This window comes from Centropristis striata, chromosome 1 (genome assembly GCF_030273125.1).
Source record: "Centropristis striata isolate RG_2023a ecotype Rhode Island chromosome 1, C.striata_1.0, whole genome shotgun sequence".
NCBI classification, from domain to species: Eukaryota; Metazoa; Chordata; class Actinopteri; order Perciformes; family Serranidae; genus Centropristis; species Centropristis striata.
Genome location: NC_081517.1, coordinates 35,583,673 through 35,607,580, shown reverse-complemented (window position 1 = coordinate 35,607,580; position 23,908 = coordinate 35,583,673). Strand labels below are relative to the sequence as shown.

The window sequence follows — 23,908 nt, the reverse complement described above, 5'->3', positions numbered from 1 at the left end:
CCACTTGGCTAGCGCTTAGCTTAGCCCAGTTCATTCATTAGGACCCAAACAGATGGACAGTTAGAAGCGACCAAACTCCTCCACGTTTTCCCTATTTAAATACAGCTACATGAGTAGTTAAACGACCAAGTATGGCGACACAAAATAAAACGTGGCGCTTTTCTAAGCGGATAAAAAGGAGAACTATAATGTATGGCGGAATAGCACTTGGGAGCACTTCGACTCGGCGCAGTAATATCATCACTCCGGAAAAATCTTCTCCCCCTCCCTCTCCTTCTCCCTCTCACTTCCGTCAACAGAACCAACGTGAGCGGCACCAGGAGTAGTAGTTCGAGTAGAGCTGACGAAGTATCAGGTTGTAGGAAGATATTTGTGAACAATCATGGTTATAACGTGCATCGTAAAGGGTTGCGATAACAAGCAGAAGGTATATAGTGCCGTCATGTTTCACAGAGAGGGAGGGGGAGAAGATTTTTCCGGAGTGATGATATTACTGCGCCGAGTCGAAGTGCTCCCAAGTGCTATTCCGCCATACATTATAGTTATCCTTTTTATCCGCTTAGAAAAGCGCCACGTTTTATTTTGTGTCGCCATACTTGGTCGTTTAACTACTCGTGTAGCTGTATTTAAATAGGGAAAACGTGGAGGAGTTTGGTCGCTTCTAACTGTCCATCTGTTTGGATCCTAATGAATGAACTGGGCTAAGCTAAGTGCTAGCCAAGTGGCGCCGCGCGCCAGGGCGATTGAGTGCACGCATTGAGACGCAAGAGGTCTGTATCAACTCGTCTTACTTGACCGAATAACATGTTTTAATATGAAAAAAACGGTGGAGTGTTCCTTTAATATACTGTTATGTTTGTTAAAAAATAAACTGTCTAATCATTTCAAATTGATCTTCTCTTTCATGTTAAATCTTGACTTTAAAAGTAACTAAAGCTGTCAGCTGAATGTAGTGGACTAAAAGGTGCAACATTTGCCTCAAAATGTAGAGGAGTATAAAGTTACATAAAATGGAAATACTCAAGTACACATACCTCAAAATTGTACTTAAGTACAGTACTTGAGTAAATGCCCTTATATCCACAACTGGTAATAATACATTACATTTTCAAAAATCATGAATGCTTGATGAATGATTTGTATTTATTTGTTCATGGTTCTCTCCTGGAACTTGATTAGATGCTGTTGGATTGGTTCAAACAAGTGTCGACTCGGCCCAACCACAAATAACATCGTTTTAACCTTTGAGCTTGAGGGAAGATATCAAGTATTTTCAACTCAATAGGCTCAAGTGCGAGTGAAGTCACAAACCACTGGTGTTTGAGTCAAGGTTGAGTTGCAAGTCCACAGCTCCATCCAACCAGAAGTCTACGGTTTCAAACTTTTACGAAACCTCCCTGCTGGTTAAGAAAAAATGACACAACTTTTTATGAGTTTTTATGGTTTTATTTATTTGATTTTTAAGTGTTTTATTATTTTTTTTTCTCCAAAAAAATCCTGAGGTATTCACAATATAATGGCATTTATTCTGTTTGAAATGAGACTTGGGGGGAGGGGGGGATAAAATACAGCTAAAAAACAAAAAAAGAGGAAAAAAAAGAAAAAGAAAGAAGAAACAGGCAGTAATGCTGTGTCGATTGATACAACTGTCGAGACATTAAATCCATGGTGTCGTACATACAAGAAGTCTGAAAACTGCAACAGCGTGGACTGAAGTCCATCCTCCCCCCGCCCTGCAACTAGCAAAGTCATGCAATCTAGACTGCATTTAGAGAAAACCAAGCAACAAACCTCAATGATATTTCAAAGCAGGCGTGTCCCTCCTCGCTAACAGGGAGTGCAGGTTAATAACAAGCCAATCAGTCTGCTATGATAGAAGTTATCATCCGCTGGAATACCTTAAATTAAAAAAAAACACAAATCTAGTCTGCTGTGTAGCTGGCATTCAGATTACAAACCATCCAAGTTTCAAACAATAGTTTAAATACACCGTGCCGTGGCTACTTAAAACCATGAGCAGTTTGTTTGTTGGGGCCTTCTGAGAGGGTAAACAGTAAACAAAATAAGTCTGACAGTCACAGTAAAGCCTGAAACAGTGCACCTTACTGTGCTGTAGGTTTCTATTTTAACCTGTTACTTTATAGACTGTACGTTAGTGTGATGTTGAATACAATATTTAGCTTTCTGTACACAATGTAAAACGCCAATGACGGACTACTCCTCTACCTTGAGTCCTGTTTGCCCTCCACAAAAAAGCAATACACATAAAATATAAACAAACCAAAAAAACAACAACATACAAATGACCAATAAATAAATATCAGTGAAAAAAATACACTGTTGAATCATTTTCTTGCTCTGTGTCACAGATCTATGATTGATAAAAATAACTGCTGTGACTTAAAAGAAAATAAGGAAAACACCCGATATTCTCCTCTCTGCACAACAATCCCACATCTGCAAAACAAAAACAAAATAAAACCCCATCACAAGTGCAACATCAGTCACGACAGTCTCAGCATTAGGAAAAAAAACAACAAACAAAACAAAACAAAAAAAGCTCTGATATTTGACCAATCAGCTCACTACTACAGCATCAGACAAACCAGAAAGAATACAAAATAATAATTATGAAATAAAAAACTAAATCAAAAAGCAGTGGGCAGGGACGTGAGGAAAAAAAAGAAATTAAATAACAGCACACAATTCATGACCCAAACTGGGGTAACAAGAAATAAATCGATCATGATATCTGATCAAAGGAAAACAATATAATAAAATAATAATAATAAAAAAATACTATTAGACTTTCAGTTCAGAGGTTATCTTTACGTGGCGGTTTAAATAAGGTGGACAAATACTACAGCGTAACGGTGAGAAAAAAACGATTGCTCCACCTCGCCAGTAAAAGAAACCTTCAGAAAGACGGACAACAATGTCCAGCTTTCAGCGCTGTCTGGGATCACCCATTTATTTCTTTGTTCAATTTGGTGTCATCTTTTTGCCCTGAATAATAATAATAATAAAAAATAATAATAATAATAATAAAAACAGTAATCATAGTAATCATAATAATAAAAAAATGGACAAAAATAAAAGCTAATAATAATAATCATCAATAAAGACTTTTGGTAGACAAATAAACATCACACACACACGCGCTGTTCACACGCACACACACAGTCTCCGCTCGCTCACACACACACACGTTCACACACACACACACACACACGTTCACACACACACGTTCACACACACACGTTCACACACACACACACACACACACACACACACACACACACACACACACACACACACACACACACACACACACACACACACACACACACACACCTAACTGAAAGAAAGACACATGAATGAGGGGAAACAGGACGTTTTCTAACAAACACTGTCTGCTAATAATGATACAGCTCCTCCTCCTCGACGACGAGTGACGACGAGTGACGGGTCCAAAGTGGAAAAAAATAAAATAAAATATTGCAAAGTTGACAAAACATTTTTTTAAAAGGCAAAAAAAGTGTGTCTTTTCCTAAGTACACAATAATTCAACATTTTCAAAACAAACATACAGACTATATGTGTAAAAATTATAAATAAGAATAAAGTTTTGTGCATCCCCGCCCCAACCGACCGTTGTCTTGGAAGAAAAAAACAAAACAAAAACAAAACAATGGCAGTTACAACGGTGACAATAACATGCAATTGATATACTTTACAGCATTGATCTGTATCTCCCCTTAAACTACAAACCCCGGTCTAACCCCCGCATCCCTCCCCGACCCCAATACAATCCTTAAATATTTGTCAGCTCATTCAAAACATATCTCTTGCTCTCTCTCTCTCTGTTTTCTCTGTGAACTAGTTGAAGGCGTTAAATCACACCGGGAGGGAGGGGGCTCGAAAAGAAAAACACACTGTCGATAACTCCAGTTTATCCGTAAATCTGTGTATGTACAGGAGGTTTTTTCCCCCTCATTGAAGCAAGCTGACATGGTTTGAATGACTGCATAGTGAAAATGATATTTGGTTTAATTACAGATGGGTTTACGACACACACACACACACGCTCCCCCTCAGTGCCAAGGCACAGCGCAGGTTCTCGCTATGAACTAGCTGTTATTATACACCCCTGGCCACACCTAGCGAGCTAATATACACATAAAGCCACTATTGGCAGCGTTGCTGTGCAGAACGGGATAACTCTTTACATTTGGTGTGTGTACATTAGTAATTACATGTTTTGTTTCCTCACACACACACAAACACTGACTGTCATTCTTAGCACACCTGACCTGATTGGTTTCACAGAGGTGTGGTGCGGCACTGTCACCTAATCAGGTGTTTGGATGGAAAAGCACACGGCCGAGCGGGTGTGTGTGTGTGCGTGTTTTGTAAAAATAAACATCAGCTTAATAACAGAAAACCTCGACAGTGGGAGACTGGGTCAAGAGGGCCGAGACACACATTTGAACAGAGTTTGAATGGCTGTAGTGAGAGCGGGTTGTTGGCCCGTCTCTAACGAGTACACATCTCAGCAGTACAGCTGATGGATGCTAAGCACCAGATTCAGATCTATATACAAGAATTTTAACAGAGTCACAGAGTAGATCTGTCACAATCTGCCCTGAATCCTGTCATCTGTAGTTTACAACAATAAAAGTCTACTTTTGCAAATCAGTTTCAGGTTGTAGCCTGGTGTCCAGATTAAAACCTAAACAGAAGCTGAGCTAACGGAGCTACGCCGGCTCACATCTGCTCAGGGGCCTGTACCATGAAGAGCCACGGGCTATCTGTGGGCTAAACTCAGGTTTACTGGTCTCACAAAGCTGGCACATGTGTAACGGGGCCAGGTTAACTAACAGAGGAGCTAAACCTGCACACAGATCGCCTACTGACCAATCAGATCACTGGAAACACAGAGATCATTCAAGATTTACCAACACGGACACAAGTACAGAGTTTACATAAAGTGATAAAATGGACAGTGTCTTGATGTGTCAGTACAACTTATAACTTAACTGGCTGTAATTTATTTTTTCAATAAGATTTAAGTTATTCTTTTTTAATCAAATCAACTTCCTTTAATGAATATAACTCTCTATACATGTTAGATTAATGTTAGACTGATTATTAATACAGCTCAGTTTGTGTGCAAAAAGCAGGAGAGCACACAGTGAACGGCAGTGAAAACATGATTTTTAAATGCTAAAAGCCAACAAACATGGATTACAGTATAATATTTTGTGATATAAAAACATTTAGTGATTTTTGAAAATAATTCCATCTATTTTTTCAATAAGTTTTGACTTATTTGAAAAGTATGGATCACACCAATCAGAAACAATCCTACACAGCGGCCACTGGAATATAATTCAAACAGTATATTACTAATAATATAATTGTTATACTGTAGCCTTATGTTTATCTGCAACTGTGCAGAAAAACAAGACTAACTGAATTTCCCCTTGGGGATAAATAAAGTAATTTAGATTTTTTGATTAGATTTTTTTGAAATACCGGGTTTAAACAGAATGAATAGACATGCAAAATACATTTTAAAAAGTCTGGAATATCCCTTTAAAACACCTACATTATTGTTACAACTCCTACACTGTATTACACTGTACTTATTGTACTCTAGTTTTGTGATTATTTTGTATTTCATTAAACTAAAATAAGTAACCTATTTCATAATTTTTCATATTAGGCACTCAGCACATGGGTTTTGACTTGTGATAAGAAGCTCTGTCACATGAACACACCCGTGGCTGGACTGGGAACACCCAGAGTTAACGGAGCCAGTTGATAAACAGCTGCGTGACACCAGTTATTCAGGACGCTCAGCGGCTCAGTGAAGCCCACAGAGAGTCAGACTGAGTTGGATTTACTTTGTGATACAAGCCCACAGTGAGTAGAAGGATGAGCCAGCTGGTTTTATTGCTTGGCTCCTGTCTTGTGTTAGTGCACCAGTCTCCCCCTGTACAGTTTATGACACACACACAAACAAACACACTGCACTGCTGTAGTACAGCGCCCCCCCCTCACCCTCTCCCACTAGCTATAGAGAGATTTCATATATATCATAGCTGAGAGTGATCAATTATAAGGTCAATAACAATAGTCATAACAATAACACCAACGCTCTTTCGTATTTTAGTTGAGTTGTGGACACCTTTGGTGTGAACTGTCAAGGTTGTCAAGCTTGCAGGCGACCTGTGGACAGATGGACGGATGGACAGACGGCGTATGTGGATGTGACAAAAAAAAACATCTGGACAGGCAGACAGCCCCTCTGATCATATCTATACTGTACAGTTCAGTGTGGCATCAAATGATTAACTACTTGCATTACATTTAGAGCTACATGTGAGGTGAGGTGAGTTTACATTTCGTGTTAGTTAGTACTTTTTGCGAAGCCGACCTCCCTGCACTTTCTCTTCTAATCCATCTCTCCCTTGCTTTTGCCCTCTTCAGACTTTGCTCTGTATTTGGTAAAACGTGTTGCATTATTTCATTTATTTGGCTTTTAAAAAAAAGAGAAAAAAAAAAAGAATAAAGTATTTGTCCTTTGGGGAAAAGAAGTGACAGCAGCGTCTAAAGCAATAAAAAAGTAGCAGCAGTAGCAATGTAAATAAATAACATTGTTTGAACAGAACAGTAAACATCATCAACACAACATGCTAACTCACTCGCTAAAATCATAATTGGTAGGTTGGTGTAACACCATGAAAGCTTTTCACAATAACCAGCTAGCCTCAGAGCTGATGTTTTCCTTCCCTGTTACCTCTCTCATTATTCACACTCTTACTTTCTGTCCAACTCCAGTTCGTCTCTGACTTTTCTTTATCTTCCAATCCCACTTTCCTAACACTCCCCGTCTTCCTTCGCGCCTCACTCTGTCCTCTCCTCTCTTTTTCCTGACGTTTAATTCTCTTTCATCTTCTCTGCCATCTCGACAACATTCCTGGATCGCTCTCTATCTGACACTTAACGGTTTCCCTCTCTCCATTGCTGCCATTTCTCAGTTCTCTGTGTCTAGCAGTGATTTGGTTTGGTGCGTGACGGGGCGTGGGAGGTTTGAGTCTGCACATCTAGCAGGCTTTGGCTGTGGCCCGTCAAGAGGGGAGGCAGTAGGACTTTAATCAGCCTGTTATGAAGACCTCATAGCACTCATAACGTCTATTTAAACATCGAGTTTCAGACACATTGAGTTCAGATGCGGCTGGTTTGTAAAGCCTGATGCACTCACAGTTTTATCTTAACAATCCTCTAGTTCAGGGGTCTCAAAGTCATGTTTTCTCCTAGTTCTCTGCATAGATCATAGACTGGATATAAAGATGGACGACACAACAGCTCCCTGATAGTGAAGCCAAAACATCTTTCTTGCCCCCTGGTGGCTGGTTGCAGTATAAGCCATAAATCCATGTTAGTGGATGGGACATGGGTCAAACTTAAATCAAACTACCGGTACACATAAAACATTTCTTTTCCAAAGATGGTTTCTGTCATCCACATAATTCTTTTCATGCTGATGTTTGTTCAAGTGTTCAATTTTCATATAAATTTGGTTTTAATTAGTTATTTGATGTTATAGAAACCTTTTTGGGTGCTAGCTTGTTACACTAAATCTGCATGATCTTGGTTTTATCTTATGGTAGGTAAATAAAGGGAGAAAATTAATTAACAATTTTGATAGTTGATTAGTGGTTTAAATTTTTTTTCAAGCAAAAATTAACTGGCTTCACCATTTCAAAGTGAATGTTTTCTGCTTTTCTTCATCAAAATAATTAGATTTTAGAAATTAATTATGATCCTAACCCCACTTGGGGTCTAGAAAGTTGATATATTTCTGACTAAATGTTTAATTAAGAAGATAAATAGGATATCATTAGCAATTGGGAGGTATTTAAATTGTTAGTTGCACCCCTGGAGATCAAGGAAAAGACAACCCTGAAACATATGGGCACGTCTGACCCCCTGACTGGTAGTTTGAGACCCCTGCTCTAGGAACTAAAAGCACCAAAATGTGCTTTAAACAAGACGTGTCTGAGTGGTTTCTTTAGGTCTGAAATATTTGGAGTAGGTCTAAATCTCTTGACCTCCACCAAAACCTACACGCAGCCTTTGGTCTGGTACCACTGTGGAGCACTACATGACACTAAACAGCAGAGGCAGACAGAGAGGAGGACAGAGAGGAAGAGGTAGACAAACAGAGTAAAGAAATGCTCCACAGGTAATAAGATTTACCCTACTTATATATTCTTTGTACAAGATAAGCTCCTGTTCTTTGCCTTCTCATTGAAAAAAAACACTCCACTCCCATTTTTACCTCCAACCTTTCTCGTTTCACACACTTCAGTTATTTATGAACTCCTTTCTTCTACTTTCCCAGCGTTTCTCTCCCACACTTCTAGAAAGAGTCTCCTCCTCCTTACTAACTCAACTTTTCTCTTCTTAGAATCCCTTTGTCTCTTAGTCCATCCAAATAAGTTTCAGCACACAAAAACAAAACCATAAAGAACTTTTCTACAAAGCTAGAATGTAACACTAATTTTTTTGTAAGTCATTTTTCATCGTGTTTTTCCAATTTGTGCAGCTGCTAAATACAATGATGGGTTTTCTAAACATATTTCACATCAAAGTTAATGAGAGTTTCTATCCTAGCATGTAAAAAAAAAACAAAGCACAGCCAACAGATTAATTCTCTCTGCTGTGTGTGTTACAGCTGTAGTGTGAAGGTGAATAAACGGCTAGGAAATATAATCTCACTTTTAAAAACAACCAGTGACTGTGTCTTGATATTTACTCATATACACACACACACACACACACACACACACACACACAGACACACACAGACACACACACACACACACACACACACACACACACACACAGACACACACACACACACACACGCACGCACATAGATTCAGCCTGAGAATGTGTGATAGTAGAAACACCTGAAGAATCATAATTGCACCGGACATTGTTGTGTCCTCCATAACGTTTATGTACAAGAGAGATTCAGGTTTGCTAATGTAGCAGAAGCTTTGTTCCAGTGTGTAGTGACTACTCTGTTGACTAATCCAACGGCTTGGATCAATGCTGGAGACACACATGTAAGTGAAAAACTAATAACAAGTGGATGAAATGTGGGTTACACGTACAAGAGTGCACATGCAGTTTGTATGTGAGTGTGTGTGGCTGTTACACACACTGTGATGTGATGCGATGTGTGTGAACGAATGAAGCTAACTACAGTGTGCACCTTCTTCTGTCCCCTCCTTCCCCTGTCTGCCTGTCCAGATTCAACACACCGATAAACAGAACCACATGTGTCATCCATCCATCCATCAGTCCATGTCTCCGTCCATCACTCCATCGAGTCTCCATCTCTCCCCTTCCCCTCCGCGGGCTCTTCAGGCTCTCTCTGGTGGACAGATGGACAGGTGGGCTGGGTCTAACGCTAGGCTTAGCTGCTAACGCTGGGCTAGACTAGGACAGACTGAGTCTGGGCTTGGCAAAGCTAAAGCTAGGCAAGACTAGCGTCTGGCTAAGCTAACGCCGGGCTGGGCTAGGCTACCTACTGAAGAGCGAGTGGAGCTGGTGCTGATGGCTGTAACACTGGCTGCTACGAGGCGACTCGGTCCGATCCATCACCGTCTGGAACCAACCGGCCACGTCCACCTCCAGCACCTCGTAACGGCGGATGAAACTATGCTCCTGGATACAGGTACAGAGGGAGGGACACCGTTTAGTTACATTTGACCATTGGGTCACTTTTGTGAATCTGTACAAAATGTTTGCATCTCATGATGACTGGTGTCTTACCAGCAACTGGTGGTATTTTGGCCTTTTTCTGTGATCCTTTGTGAGGCTGTGGAAAGAAAAACAAATGAAGTGAAGCTGCAATTTTCTTCATATAGCATTTTTTTTACATTTTGGTCTTTCATCTGGAATCACATTTCAATAGCACATTACACAGTCATCAACATTATGATAACTGGCATTGTGATCCATAATTTCAGATTTTTATCTAGTTATAAACAAAAACAACATCTACAGCAAGTAGTTGAACAGATTCAAAATAAAAATTGTACATAATATAAAAAAAAAAGAAGGGCATTTTGGGGTGATGTACAATCTTCACTTCTCCCAGATTTCCTCAAATGTTGCTTTCTGAAGCCTCACAGAGAAAGTGATTCTTTCCATCACAAAAATGTCATAGATGATGTCATACCACTCGTCTATAGATGGGCTGCCTGGCTTAAGCCATTTCCTTGTAATAGCTTTTTTAGCAGCTATACTCAGTATGCCAAAAAGGTAATTTGTGGTTTTATTTGAGGATGTAAAGTGCTGAAGCCCAAAAATAAATGCATCCCAATTAGAAGCAAGCTTGTCCCAAATATTGTCACTAATTCTATGTAGATCTTACGCAAGAAAGCATTTACATTTGGACCAAATAGCATTTTTTAACGTTCCCTCGTCTCGATGTTTAGGTAGCCTGTCCTCTTACCAGGTTACAAGGAGGAAGGAGGTTTGGTTGCTCAGGCTCAAGCTGTTTGGCGACACCTTGATGCTGCCAGACATTTTCTCGGATCCATTTTCGTCACACATATTCATATTCTATGTGTCATTCTGTCAGTCACAGAGATTTATTTTATGATGTTGGTCCATTCTGTACACACAATATATTTTGCAAGTCTGTCCATCCAGGTGGGAGGGATGCTCTGTTTCTCAAACTGAGGGTTTCGTCCATTTTTAGGGTAGGGTCAAAGGGCAGAGGGTGTCTGCTGAATAAATTGTAAAGCCTCCTGAGGCAAATTGCTACAAAGTTATATAAAGCTTTATAAATGGTGACTCACTTGACTTGACATTTCTTTACAAAGAAATTCAATGTGCTTTACATCACAGTGCATACAGCAGCAGTGAGATGAGACTATAATAAATATAATACAACAAACAATAGTCGTGGTTCCATCAATAAATTGGCTATGATGTAACATCATAATCATCAGCATCAAACGTGCCTAATCTACATTTTCTTTTCTGCAAGATTTTAAAATTTCAGCTTCAGCTTTAATGGAAAAACGGCTACTGACAAAGCATCAGTTTAAGAATGAGATTTGTACTCACCAGTCTTTGACGAAGGACTGGAAGTCGAGGGAGAAGCCCATGCCGAGAGGCAGCAGAGGAGGATCTTCCTGCAGCACTTTGGTCAGAACCTCAAAGTCTGTCTTGCAGTTTTTGTAGGGAAACTGTCCCGTGGCCAGCTCCACCTAGAGGACACAAGGACCCATTAACATCTACCATCATCGACGAACTCCCAGGATTGCTGGATTCATTTTAACTCCAAACATATATAATAGATAGATAATATGCCATTTATTGTTTGTTTGCTTATTTATTTACTTTTTATTGTTGTAAGTTCACAAAAATACATAGTTAAAAATACCTTATTTTCAATAAATCCAAAGTCAAACGAGTAATGTTAAAATAATTGTGATCGTGATTTTTACCATAAACAAGCTGCCTTAAGGGCAAGTACACTTCCTTTATTTGAATAAAATGAAAGCATTTTTACCAGAGAGATGCCGAGGCTCCACACGTCTGCTCGGATGTCATAGTCAGGTTTGGTGGGATCTGGAGGGTCTATTCTCTCCGGCTGCAGGAATAGAAAAGAACAGGCAACACTCTGTTTAGGGAATCAGTGTGTGTGTGTATCATGTTTCTATTTTGTATTTTCCGCTTGATAGAATGTGAGAACTTTGTGTGTGAGATTCTTGGTCCTGTTTAAAGCGCAGAGTGTGTGGGTTTTCACTCACTGCCATGTAGGCAGCACAGCCGGCACTGCGGGTCTTGGCCTTGGAGTCAACGAGGCGTCCGCTGATGCCGAAGTCGCACAGTTTGATCTGACCTTTATCGTCGAGGAGGATGTTGGAGGGTTTCACGTCCCGGTGGATGACGCCGTGTTTCTCTTTCAGGTACAGCAATGCCTTCACGATCTGGAGCAGAAACACAGTGAGAATATAAGAACAAAATCACACTCCCTGTGTGTGAGTCTAGCGGCAACCTCGCTGACGAAGTTTGCTGAACCATTTGGCTCCATTCATTTTAATCCAAAATGAGAAAACTTCTCACTCGATTTATTACCTCGGAAAAATTGTTTAGGACAACACTTTGGTCTCAATCGCTAGGAAAAAAATCTTCATCAAGACAATTTGATGTTAATAGTTCAAATAATGGCCCCATTTAGGAGAAAATAGAAGATAAAGAATCATATGATTTGGGGCGTGGCTACCTTTGATCGACAGGTCACTAACAAGGCGAGCCGTCATCAGGAGAGAAGCAGAACAATGCGTATCCACTACACTGTGTCAATAAAGTTATATAAAACTGTATATAGATATGAAAGAGGACGTTTACCGGTTTGGTCTCATAACTTTGACCCTTTCACACTGCATTTTCACTTAAAGACAGTTTATTTTAATGTTTTGTTCATTAAAAATGTCTTGTTCAGCATTTGGTTGGACAACTCTAAGGAGTCGCTGTTCATTTTTCTTAGGTAAGTAACGTACATTTTGTTTTTGTTTTTTGACAAAACTAACATCCCAGTTAATGCTACAGTTAATGCTAACATGAATTAGCAGCGACTTCGCTCAGTCAGGTTGAGGTGTAGAGAGGCATAGAGACACAAGATGGCGACGAGTGTAACGCTAGACTCGATGCCTCAAACAGGCAGTCCACAAACCAATAGGTGACGTCACGGTGACTATGTCCATTATTTACACAGTCTATGGTGTGAGTGTGTGTATCTTCCACTTACTGCCACTGTCATCTTCCCAAGGATTCGCTCTGGGATGGGACCCTGGATTCTCTTCTTCAGCTTTTCAGCACATGTTCCCATCAGCTCCATGGCAATGAATACATCCGTCTGTACACATAAGACGACACATAAACACATTCAGCTTTTAGCACTCAGAGAGTAAAGGTAGTCGCATTACGACCAAATATAAGAAATAAACCAAAGGCTGCAGTTTGTTTGAGGTGACTGGATTTAGCTGTGGAAGTACTCTCATTATGACTGTCCTACTATTTTGTTGTTAAGAGCACAGACAATAATGTATTTTGCGGACACCCACGTTGGTGACTATGGCGCCGTAGCACTGGATGATGTAAGGGCAGTCGTGACTCTTCAGCACCACATCCAGGTCCATCAAGATCCTCTTGTTCTCATCCTTGTTTCCTGTTCGACGCATTTGCTGGTGAGACACACAGGAAAAAAAAACGTCTCAGATTCCTAACAACATTTGAATGTATGGGTGTGTTAGAAACAAGTGATTAGAAAAATCACACAACAAAGACTCCTCTGGTGAGCTGATTGACTGCCTAGTGTTTAAACAGCTCAGACAGCTACAATTAAGTCCTCTGTTAAATAGGAGGGTTGTTTTGTGGGGTTATTACTGCCACTGTGTTGGTAAACTAGTCACAGTTAAAGCACAACAGAAAATCAGAGAGGCAAGCAAGGGTTAGCATCAAGCTCCTGTTGTATTTTGATCATTTTGACTTAATGGAGCTTGAAGGGATTTCTTTCTTGAAGTTTGAAAATTAGCCTTAAGATATTACCAACCCACACATTACAATTTGTTCCCAAAGCCTTACTAACTACAATAATAACACGATGTGCATATTAAGGAGATGGCACTCCAAATGATCCTGGCTCCCTGTCAAACACAATAACTGTCTCTGTGCTGCTGTTGCTTCTCAGGAAACCCATCTTCTCAATTCCTCTTACCGCAGATTAAATACACTCGCCAAAAACACCAGCAGTCTGCTCACAATCAACTATGTGAATGAATGAATTATGTTAAGTATGTCTTCTGAAACCTTAAACAAATTATCTGTAATACATTATGCTGTAGAGGTACTCATGGGATGGAGAATAAAACATTTTGGTCCCACTAAATCTGAACCTTCCTGCGTGTTTGTTGTGTTTAACTCTTATCAACGTATCAAGTTTTAAGAAGCATTTAAGTATGCATTTCAGAGGAAAGGAAATACTTAAAAAAAATAGTGTGAACAGGTGATTGCAGTAGCATCTTACTTTGACAGCGATGACATGGCCGGTCTTCTTGAATCTCACTTTGAAGACCTGTCCACAGGTCCCACTGCCGATCTCCCCCTCACTGATCAGGTCTGTCACCTCGGCTGGATACCGCTGTAAACAGACACAAATGCAGACAAAACAGGGCTCAAGACATTTTCACTGGTTAAAATGTTGTTTCAATGCAAAATCTCCAAGCTGAAAGTAGATGAGTGAGGCACGTTCTGATTTTCTGCTTGGTGAGGCATCAGTAAACTCCTCTGGGCCATTTTACTAACAAATGTTTTGATGTGTAATTAGGCAGCTTGCCCACGGGCCATGTGTGAGAACACCAGCACACAGCTGGAAGACGCATCGTTTCCCTGCTTCTTTAAAATTAAATCATTGGTGACTGAGATGCTGTGAGTGACGTCTCATTGAGCACTTGATGTAGCAACCCTTCTGGTCTAATGAGAGGAAGCAAAGACAATCTGGAGTGCAGCGATGATGAGACAAATCGTTTTCTCAAGCATCTTCAAACTGACTGGCACCGAGTGAGATACTGGACCCGAAGGCTGGAGGAGGGAGGAAATAAATAAAATGAAGCCAACCCTGCAGTCAGTCTGAATTTTATCTTGGTAGACAAAAACAACACATATCTCAGTGTTTTGAGTTTTATAATCTTCTGTGTATTGAGAAAAACAACGCCAGGGGAGGACTGTTGTTTTCCTTGATGGAGATTTTCTGCTCGGCTCGAGGACACTTTAGTGGTGTGGATGTCTGCTTTCATTAAGTTTTAACTAAGGGTTGACATAGATAGGATTTTAATATTTCACTCTTATTAATCTTTTTCATAACCAAATAACTGCCATTTAAATTTGTATTTTGTCATTATTTGATTATTTTCTTTTAAAAAATAATAAATTCACAGGTTTAGAATTCATTTATATCTTAAAGGGTAAACCATATTTACTTGCTCCAATCAACAATCTTAAAAAGTGTCTTATTTGGCTTACCCAGAAACATCCACCTTCCCCACGGAGAAAACAACAGCACCCATTGTTTTACAGCGAGGAAGATAGAAGTGACCGATCCATAATAAACATAACTCTGGTAAACCCAAGGCTAATGAACATGTTTAAAACGATTGAAACGTTTGAAAGCTACGAAGCTGGGCTCCAGTTTCACACCACTGAAATAATTGGAAACATAACATTATCATTTATATTAGTAGTTAATGTGGAATTTTGATAGAATAGTAGCCAAAAGCCGCCCGACTCTGGATACAGTGACGCTACATATTGCCAGTCTAAATGGTTACCTCAAAAAATAAAAATTAAGTGTATTAACAATGTTAGACTGGCTCAAAATCTACATCGTAGCCATCTAAAGAGGATCAATGCATTTTTGGGCAGTTGAATATTTCCAGTAAGCACACATTCATACATCATACTGAGTATAAATAGTATGTTCGTGTGAAATTCTGAAAAAAGCCAATGACATGCAGGGAGAAGCTCAACGCGCGTCATCGAGCGTCACATCTCACCTGTCCATCGATCTTCAGGTAGCCCGTCTGTTTCATGATCTCCTGCAATTTCTGGTCGATCTCTGCACTGTGAGGACAGAACACACACAATAACACAGTGTGAGGGAGAGTGAAAACACTACATGAGGTATGTTTCAGTGTGAAACCAGCAGGACAAGTAGAGAAAGAGGCTTCTGACTCACAAATGGATGCTGTGTTTCTTTACATCTCTCTTCCAACCACCCACAAACACACACACACACTCTCTGCTTGAGGACCATTTGTATGTAACATAACCAGCTCTTCGTTCTACTCATTCCCAAGTGTTTGTGTGTTGATATAATGTACATGTGATGATCTGCAGTGTGTATATGTAAGATCACTGTGGCTCTATTTTGTCTCTCAATGTTTACAATCAGAACTCCTCTGTACTACACAGTCGTGGAAAAAAATATTTGACCAGCCTTTTTCTTAATTTCTTTGTTCATTTTAATGCCTGGTACAACTAAAGGTACATTGGTTTGGACAAATATAATGATAACAACAAAAATCACTCCATTTTCCATGGTTTTCTTGATAATAAACAAAATCATTATCAAGAAAACCATGGAAAATGGCTAGATATCAGCTCTGAAATTAAACTCTTATGATCTATTTTTGTCGTTGTCGTCCAAACAAATGTACCTTTAGTTGTACGAGGCATTAAAATGAACAAGAAATTGAAGAAAACAAGGATGGTCTAATAATTTTTTCCATGACTGGAGGTTGCTTCACATTTATTTTCAAACTAGGAGTTTGTGTTTCAACGGTATAATTGCTGGAGTTTCATGCTCTAATAGTAATAATCATTTAGCTGCTATTCCTGGAAAGGTTATTTATTCAAAATTTAAAAAAACATAAGCACATCAGAACAACAGTTTCTCAGTAATCATTGCTCAGATCAGCATCAGCATGCGTCCACGTACTTCTCTAAGCTCTTCTGCAGGCCGTATGGAGGCGTGGGCAGGGTGAGCATGTGTCGCGGGCGGCTGGGGTAGGGGTGGTGCTGAGGAGAGCTCTCTGAAGACGATGAACGGCTGCCTCCATCGTTGGCCAGTGGCAGCTGGAGCGCTGGGGTGGTGGTGGGGAGGACATGACACATTAGAAACAGACAAGAGAACAGAATGAATGGTACAGTACGCTTTGCACCCGAGGCCAGCATGCCAGAAGGTGTAAGATGACGATATTTATTCATGCATTTACTGACGGCATCATTTTAGTGGTTTAAAGTGGTTGTGCACCAATAAAAAAGGTGATAATGCATTATTATTTAAGCTTTTTTTTTTTAGCTCTGTGCAACAAATTTGTGTTTTCCTTGCATTTCCTTCCTAAAATCTGGGCTTCATTTTTTTTTTTTTTACACAAATCAAAGTGTCTGATGAGAAAGGAATGTGATCTATCGTACCCTTTCCCATGAGACACCAAGAGAAACTGGCCTTGGCGAGGTCAAAGAGTTCTTTCACTACAGCCCTGCAATCTCTACCCTGTGTAGTATTGAACCAGCATATGAACTTGTTTTTATTTCCCCGAAGATACAGCTTTTGTTTTTGTTTCGCTGATGTCCCAACCTAATGTTAAAACAAACAGGACGGTTATCTCAGAGCAAAAGCAACACCACGCTCAGGCGGGGAGAGACAGCACAGGGTTAGCCCACAGCTTGGGAGGTACAGTTTAGGGATGTGGACGTCCACACAGTCTGTTTAGAAAACAAAACAAAACAACTACGGTTAATAAAGACTTGGGTTGTCTTTTTTTAGCTGCAACCGCTTGTTTTATTAGTTTTGATAGCACTGTGTACACAAAAATGACCGCTGAGATCTCAGAATGCAGTAACAAAACAAAAAATACAACCAACAGGATGTGAAGCCCTGCAGTGACAAATGTAATAGAGATTATGCTTCCCTTATCCACAACTTCTGGTTGTGTCTTAGCCTGAAATAATACTGGTGGGACTTTTTCCAAACCTTATCCCTAATCCTTAATTTTGACCTTGAACCCAACCCTCTGGTTTCCCTTTTTGGCAGAAGCAGACGTGTGCCTAAGTCCAATCTAACACCGCACACTGTCCTTCACTGCCTCCCTTTTGGCCACACACATGCAGTATAACTAAGACGGAGAGATGCTTCCCTGCCCACCCACGCTCACTGACTGAGGGACATTATGTCCTGTCTTAACTTTGAATCTGATCTGCCACTTAGTTTGCAAAAAGTTCCAAAAGCTGTGTGGACCTTTCCTTAAATACTTTCAGAACCATCAGTTAAAAATAAAAACTTATTTCCTCACTTTCCTTTCTGCCTTTCTGTTTATTTGTCAGGATATAGTCTGTTTATTTATATTGTAAGTGCAAATTTTCTAAGGACAAGATTGCACGTTGTGCTCCTTTAATGGATGTGCTCTGTTAAACCGATATTTATGTTCTGCACTCTACAGATTCCCTGTGTATGTTCTATGAATTTGTTGAAAATACAAAAGTGTATTTAAAATATATTACCAAGTAAAACTGGCCTTCATTTTAACTTCCAAATAAGTTTGGCTAAGCTGCACTTTTTAAAAACTTTTTTTTTTTTTTTTTACAATCTCATTTAAACGCTTGTTATTGTCGCCTTTCTAGCAATGTCACCGTGTTCCCTGTTTCGTGAGTACAATGTTACTATAACCGACAGTAATGAAAATAAAACCCAAGTTGTAATAAACCGTAGTATCACAAGCCAATATTTCCCACACAAAGCCACTCAGCCTGATTGACACTCCTAAATTGCTTCACAACCCCCTGGTGCCATATTGACAGTTGTAGGTCCCGTTCACAACCGTTGCAACACGCTTCTCGGTCTAAGTCATGCATTCAAGGACATGTTAAAACTAAGCTGACCTTGTAATATCAGGTGTATGTGCAAGCAAGCACTGACTCATTTTAATGGGATGTTAAAGAATTTCAGGAGAACAATCTTAAGTGCTCAGACTATGAACACTAAGTGAGGCTGCAGACAAGTTTATATCCCTACCTATTATCATTTTTCACAACAGCAACTTCAAGTTTTTTAAATGATCGGAACAAGTTTGGAAGACATTTAGAGGACCATGCAGCTGTTGTTAATGTTATCATTAACATGATTAATGTTTCTGCAGCTCTTCTGAGAGTGCCAGCAGTGGTTTGTATCGATGAGTCACCTGTGGATGGATCAGCCTGTAAGAGGAGAATCAGTTAGTGAAGGGGAGGAGGGGTTAGTATGGAGAGGAAGACAGACTCAGGCAGTCTTTGGCACAGATTGCATCTCCATAGTTCGGCTGGCTCCAGATGGACGGATGTGAGGATAGACAGGCAGACAGAGCGAGGAGATGGGAAGACACACAAACACACAGATACCCGCAGGCACTGCTGCACCGCCTCCAGCTCACACAGTGCTGCTGCAAAAGGAAGGAGGAGCAGGGGAAGGGGATGCCAGAAGATGAATAACAGACAAACAACATCAAACAGAGAGAGAGAACTAGAGGAGAAATTCGGCCAAAACTGCATAGCAGAGACTAAGCTGGAAGTCAGACAGTCAGTCAGTCAGGCTCGGACAGGAAGTCTTCAGTCGCCACACAAAGAAAACAGAAAGAGAAAGAGCAGCCAGAGTGTTCACAGCACTCCTGCAGACGGACTGGTGGGGATGCTGGATTAGAGACTGTGTCGGACGAAACACAACCCAAAACATCATGTCGTGCAAAAAAGCCACATGCACCGTGATTCTCTACCTCCAGCAAAACGAAGGTTAATCTTCTGACACACGTCCACACACACACACACGCACGCACTCTGTGAACATCAACACACACCAACACTGCCCTGCCACTGGCACAGACACACACAGACAGAGGAGAGGAGTCAGAATGGAAAGATGGGGAGAGGATGTGATTTGAGAGGAGGTGTAAATAACTGCTGGGCTAAAATATCAGAACTGGTCAAGGACTGGTTTCACAGAGATGGATTTAACTTTGCCTCAGCTTAACGCCTCAGCAGAGGTTCTTACTCAGTCATGAACTTATCAAAAACTGGTGTTGATCTAGAGTGAGTAAAGTATGTGTGTGTGATAGGGCTGCAGCTATTTCATTATCCTTTAATCTGCTGATTAGTTTCTTGATTGATTCATTGCTTAGTCTAATGTCAGAAAATAGGGAAATATGTTTCTTAAAAGGCGATGTTTTGCTTGTCAATCCAAAACCCAAAGATATTTAGTTTAATACAATATAAAACAAAAAATTTGAGGCTGAAAACAGCATTTCTGCATGACAAAATACTTTCACTGTCAATTAATTATCAAAATAGCTGGCAGTTACTTTTCTGTCAACCGTCTATTCGCTGGAGAGAGTAAACTGACTTTTACAGCCACTTGTTAAAGACATACCAAGTCTATTTCCACATAGTCTGTCCTTTTTAGTATATTACACTGGATGTAAGACATGTGCATAAAAAGGCTCTACATGCAGGGCTATAAAACAAAGGTAACTAGTGAAAATGTGGGGAACTGCCTGTGTTCTCTCTCTGACAGGATTAAAAAATAATAAAGCAGTGATGAGGAAAGAGGGGACGGGAGGTGAAACAGGGGACACAGGTGTTGAGGAGTGGGTAGGTGGGTGGGGTGGGGACGGAGGTGCAGTGGCAGAGAGAGCGATGGATTGAATGATACCTGCACGCTGGGAAGGGGCTGGAGCAGGACTGAGCTGGATCACGATGACTAGACAGAGGAAAGAAAATATACACACACACCCACATTACTGCACTGTTCTATTGAGACGATCACACGTGCACACTCACACTCCATCATATAACAAATGGGGAGAAAAAAACAAACACTTTCTGACTTCCATAAGTCTGTTTTTCTTGACATGTGAACAAAACACACAAATCTGAGTGGTGTATACGAGAGGATCTGTCTGCCGATATTCTATCTTCTTGTTATTGTCAATAAATCCTTTGAAAAGACCAAAATCAACAATGCGCTAGTTTTCTTTTAAAACTTTCCAACTTCTAAACCCTGTCTGTGCCACTCAGCCAAAGCCCACTCGTTTCTACTAAGGTGTGTTTTTAATAAACAGGTCACAAATATATAGTTTCATCAGGCTCAGTAATTCCCTTTAACAGCTGGCCATTTTCTTTAGTAAACGTTACTCATACAGGAGTTATTATGTCCTGGAGACTATTTTCAATGGCATATTAATACACAATTGGTGCTCTTACGTGTATTTGTGGCAGCAGGATGGTGTACATAAACAGCTGAAAATAAACTACAGTGCCATTTATGCAGTGCCACGGTGGCACTAATTCGTCCGTTTTCAACAGGGATGCAGAGTACAAACCTGGTACCATCTTTTTCCCCAAAAAATTTCAACATTTAAATGACATACATCAATTATGTCATTTAATGATGAAGGAAAACACTGCATTTTTACAATAACTTTAAGACAGAAACTGTATTTAACGTGGTTTGGTTATATCAAGGCTGTAACCCAATTGAACCTAAACACACGCAAGGGGTCTCTCAATCAAAACGACAACAAAAAATTGAGTTTCATATGGTCCAGCTGTAGTTCAGGAGGTTTTTTTATCGGGAGCTTACTTATTTCCTCTCCTCTCAATAACAAACAGACCAAGTGATTAAACCCGGTAGAAACACTGAATCAAGCAGTTTTTCGTGCTCAGAAAATCCTACATATGGTTGAAATATATAGCCAAAAACAAACAAGATCTAAAAACGATCTATGCCAATGATACCATTGACAGGCGACCAAATACATGGTAATGGAAAATAGTAGGAAACATTTGAGATAATGCAAGCTCACAACTCAATAACATATAAAAAACCTAGTTGTCTTGAAACCATTTAATGCGGAAAAGTTTTTAAACCTTGACTCTGGTCGTAATGAAGCATTACTAATTTATGGTCTTTTTCGCAGAGGAATAATTCTATCCTTTCGATACACAGTCAATACTTGGCGTTTGGTCTTTTCATGAGATTTGCTGACATTAAGAAAATACAGAATATCACCAGCCTTTCCTTTCACTCACTCACACTCTTACAGACAGGTAATGTAACCTCACAAAACATTTTTAAGAGAACCGAAAAGGAAAAAAAGAAGCAGGTTTGTGGTCACGGTCTCTCAAACCTCATACAAATGGACATGAAGTGATGATCTGTAGGAGAGAATGGTCTTTGAAAAGTCAGGGAGTGAATATAGTTTATTACATTGTTGTCTGGCTGTTTTAAAAGTCCACTATGTTAAGCTGGTAAATAATAAAGAGCTTTCTGGTGTTTATTTCAGTCAGTACAGGCATGTTGCAGACTCTCCTGCTGAACTAGCAGTTTGTTGGAGAGTTTTCTCCTCCAAACGGTTCAAGCGCCCAACGTTACTGTTTCACCACTTACATCATATTCACTGGCAAAATGTGAAGGACTTTATGTCAATAAGTCCTCAGCAGGGTTAAATTTAACCACTTACTTACTAAATCGTCACACTGTTAAAATAATCGGCCATGTCATTTTTTGTCAAAATTTTTTTTTTTTGCCTAAATCATCTCCTCATGATGCCGGCCACCTATGGTAAAATTGCCTACATCCTCAGTTGATTTACCCCTGATTTATGTCAAGTGTGTGACTTAAGCAGATTTATCATGCCTAAGTCAAAATAAAATGTGACTTAGGCAATTTTTTGAACATGCCTTTGTGACTTAAGCAAGATATGGTAACACTTTATTTTGAATGTGTCTACATAAGAGTGACATGAGCGTGTCATAAACATGACATGGGATGTGTCATGAACATTGACACTTTGAAGTAACATTAATGCTCATGATGCTTGTCATGTCATGTTTCTGACAGGCTTGTGTGACTCTTATGTAGACACCTTCAAAATAAAGTGCTACCATATCTTGCTTAAGTCACACAGACATGTTCAAAAAATTCCCTAAGTCATTTATTTCTCTTAAGTTACATAATTTACACAATGTTATTACTATGCCAATAGCCATCCTTTGTTACATCCTCTTTGAGTGAAATGATCAATAAATGTCATGTTACACTTTTGGAAGTTTTTTGTGTTTATTGCAAAACTTAAAAAAACGAGTGAGGTGATTATTTTAACAGGGTGACGAAATGTTAAACAGTAGTTAATATTTGCGTAATAACAACATGACCAACGGTTGGTAACGTCTGCTGGACGTTAGCTATATCTGATAGCTTTCACACGTTAGCGTCTGTTTCGTCAAGGGTCAAAAACTGGCAGTGAAAACTGACTTTGCCGCAGGAGTCACAGGCTAACACTTCCTAATAATTATCATACGAAACTACAGATACGATGTGGATAAATGGCACTTCCATATTATATGATAAAGAGGCTGAACAGCACATCAAATGTTCAGATTGACGCTGGGCCTGCCACCGACTATCACTCAGACTGCTAGCCGTTAGCCTAGCCTGTTTGACAGGACAGACTCAGAGCAGATTTGGGGACGTGACTGACTGCCCGCGAGACATTTCATGACAGCGCTCGGTTTTTTATTTTTTTCCCCTTTTTGCTCACTATATGAAATGTCCCACTTGTTAAGTAAGTCATTCGGCAGCAAAATAAACGGAGCAAGCTGAGTGGGTGTTTGTTTATGTAGCTAGCCTGTTAGCATGTAGTAGCTAGGAGCAGCATAACAGCCCGACTCCTTCCCTCCTCCCTCCGCCTCGACCATCTCTCCCCCCGCTAGTCTGCCCCGGCCCTCCCCGGTGGACACTCACTCGGCCTCGGACGTCGCTGCGGACTCATGTCGATGTTAAGGTCGATTCTCCGGCGATGTTCTTCATTTTCCTGCTTTAGTTTCTCCTCGATTCGCGACAGCCTCTGTTCCAGCGACGACATCTTGAAAAATTGAGCACCATGTAGTTCCCAGCAGAGCTCAAGACTCCCTCTCTGGTAGGCAGGAGACACACACACACACACACACACACACACACACACACACACACACACACACACACACACACACACACACACACACACACACACACACACACACACACACACACACACACACACACAGCAGTTATGTGACCATATTTTACTAGTCATACCTTTACAATGAATAGGAGTTAATAGTCATTTACCTATTTCATACATGCAGTGGTGGAATGTAACATACTTCTACTCAGGTACTTAAGTTAAAGTTTCAGGAACTTGCACTTTGAGTATTCACATATGTAACTCCATACTTCTAC

General features: G+C 40.1%; 1 protein-coding gene across 2 annotated transcripts; it reads right to left on the bottom strand.

Annotated features, from left to right (window-relative positions):
- Window positions 1–3,602: 3,602 nt before the first annotated feature.
- map2k7 (mitogen-activated protein kinase kinase 7) lies at window positions 3,603–23,594 on the bottom strand. 2 transcript variants are annotated; one of them, XM_059340225.1, is made up of 13 exons: window positions 23,432–23,583; window positions 20,339–20,386; window positions 16,598–16,742; window positions 15,654–15,720; window positions 14,129–14,242; window positions 13,167–13,286; window positions 12,851–12,958; window positions 11,850–12,029; window positions 11,609–11,689; window positions 11,161–11,303; window positions 9,856–9,901; window positions 9,608–9,747; window positions 3,603–7,157 (listed from the first exon to the last, which is right to left on the bottom strand). In XM_059340225.1, exons 1-13 carry the CDS (start codon window positions 23,550–23,552, stop codon window positions 7,043–7,045), a joined length of 1,428 nt encoding a protein of 475 aa, XP_059196208.1. In that variant the 5' UTR covers window positions 23,553–23,583; the 3' UTR covers window positions 3,603–7,042. The 2 variants fall into 2 exon arrangements, with proteins under 2 accessions (XP_059196208.1, XP_059196199.1); XM_059340216.1 differs by lacking the exon at window positions 20,339–20,386 and having other exon boundaries at window positions 3,603–9,747; window positions 23,432–23,594.
- Between the last annotated feature and the right edge of the window lie 314 nt (window positions 23,595–23,908).

Bases quoted from the DNA above. Each gene is read 5' to 3' on its own strand.
- map2k7 (XM_059340225.1), bottom strand. From the start codon at position 23,552: ATGTCGTCGCTGGAACAGAGGCTGTCGCGAATCGAGGAGAAACTAAAG. The intron at 15,721-16,597 runs GTACGTGGACGC...CTGTCCTCACAG, and splicing joins CTGCAGAAGAGCTTAGAGAA to TGCAGAGATCGACCAGAAAT. The intron at 12,959-13,166 runs GTGGGTGTCCGC...TTATGTGTACAG, and splicing joins ACGGCGCCATAGTCACCAAC to ACGGATGTATTCATTGCCAT.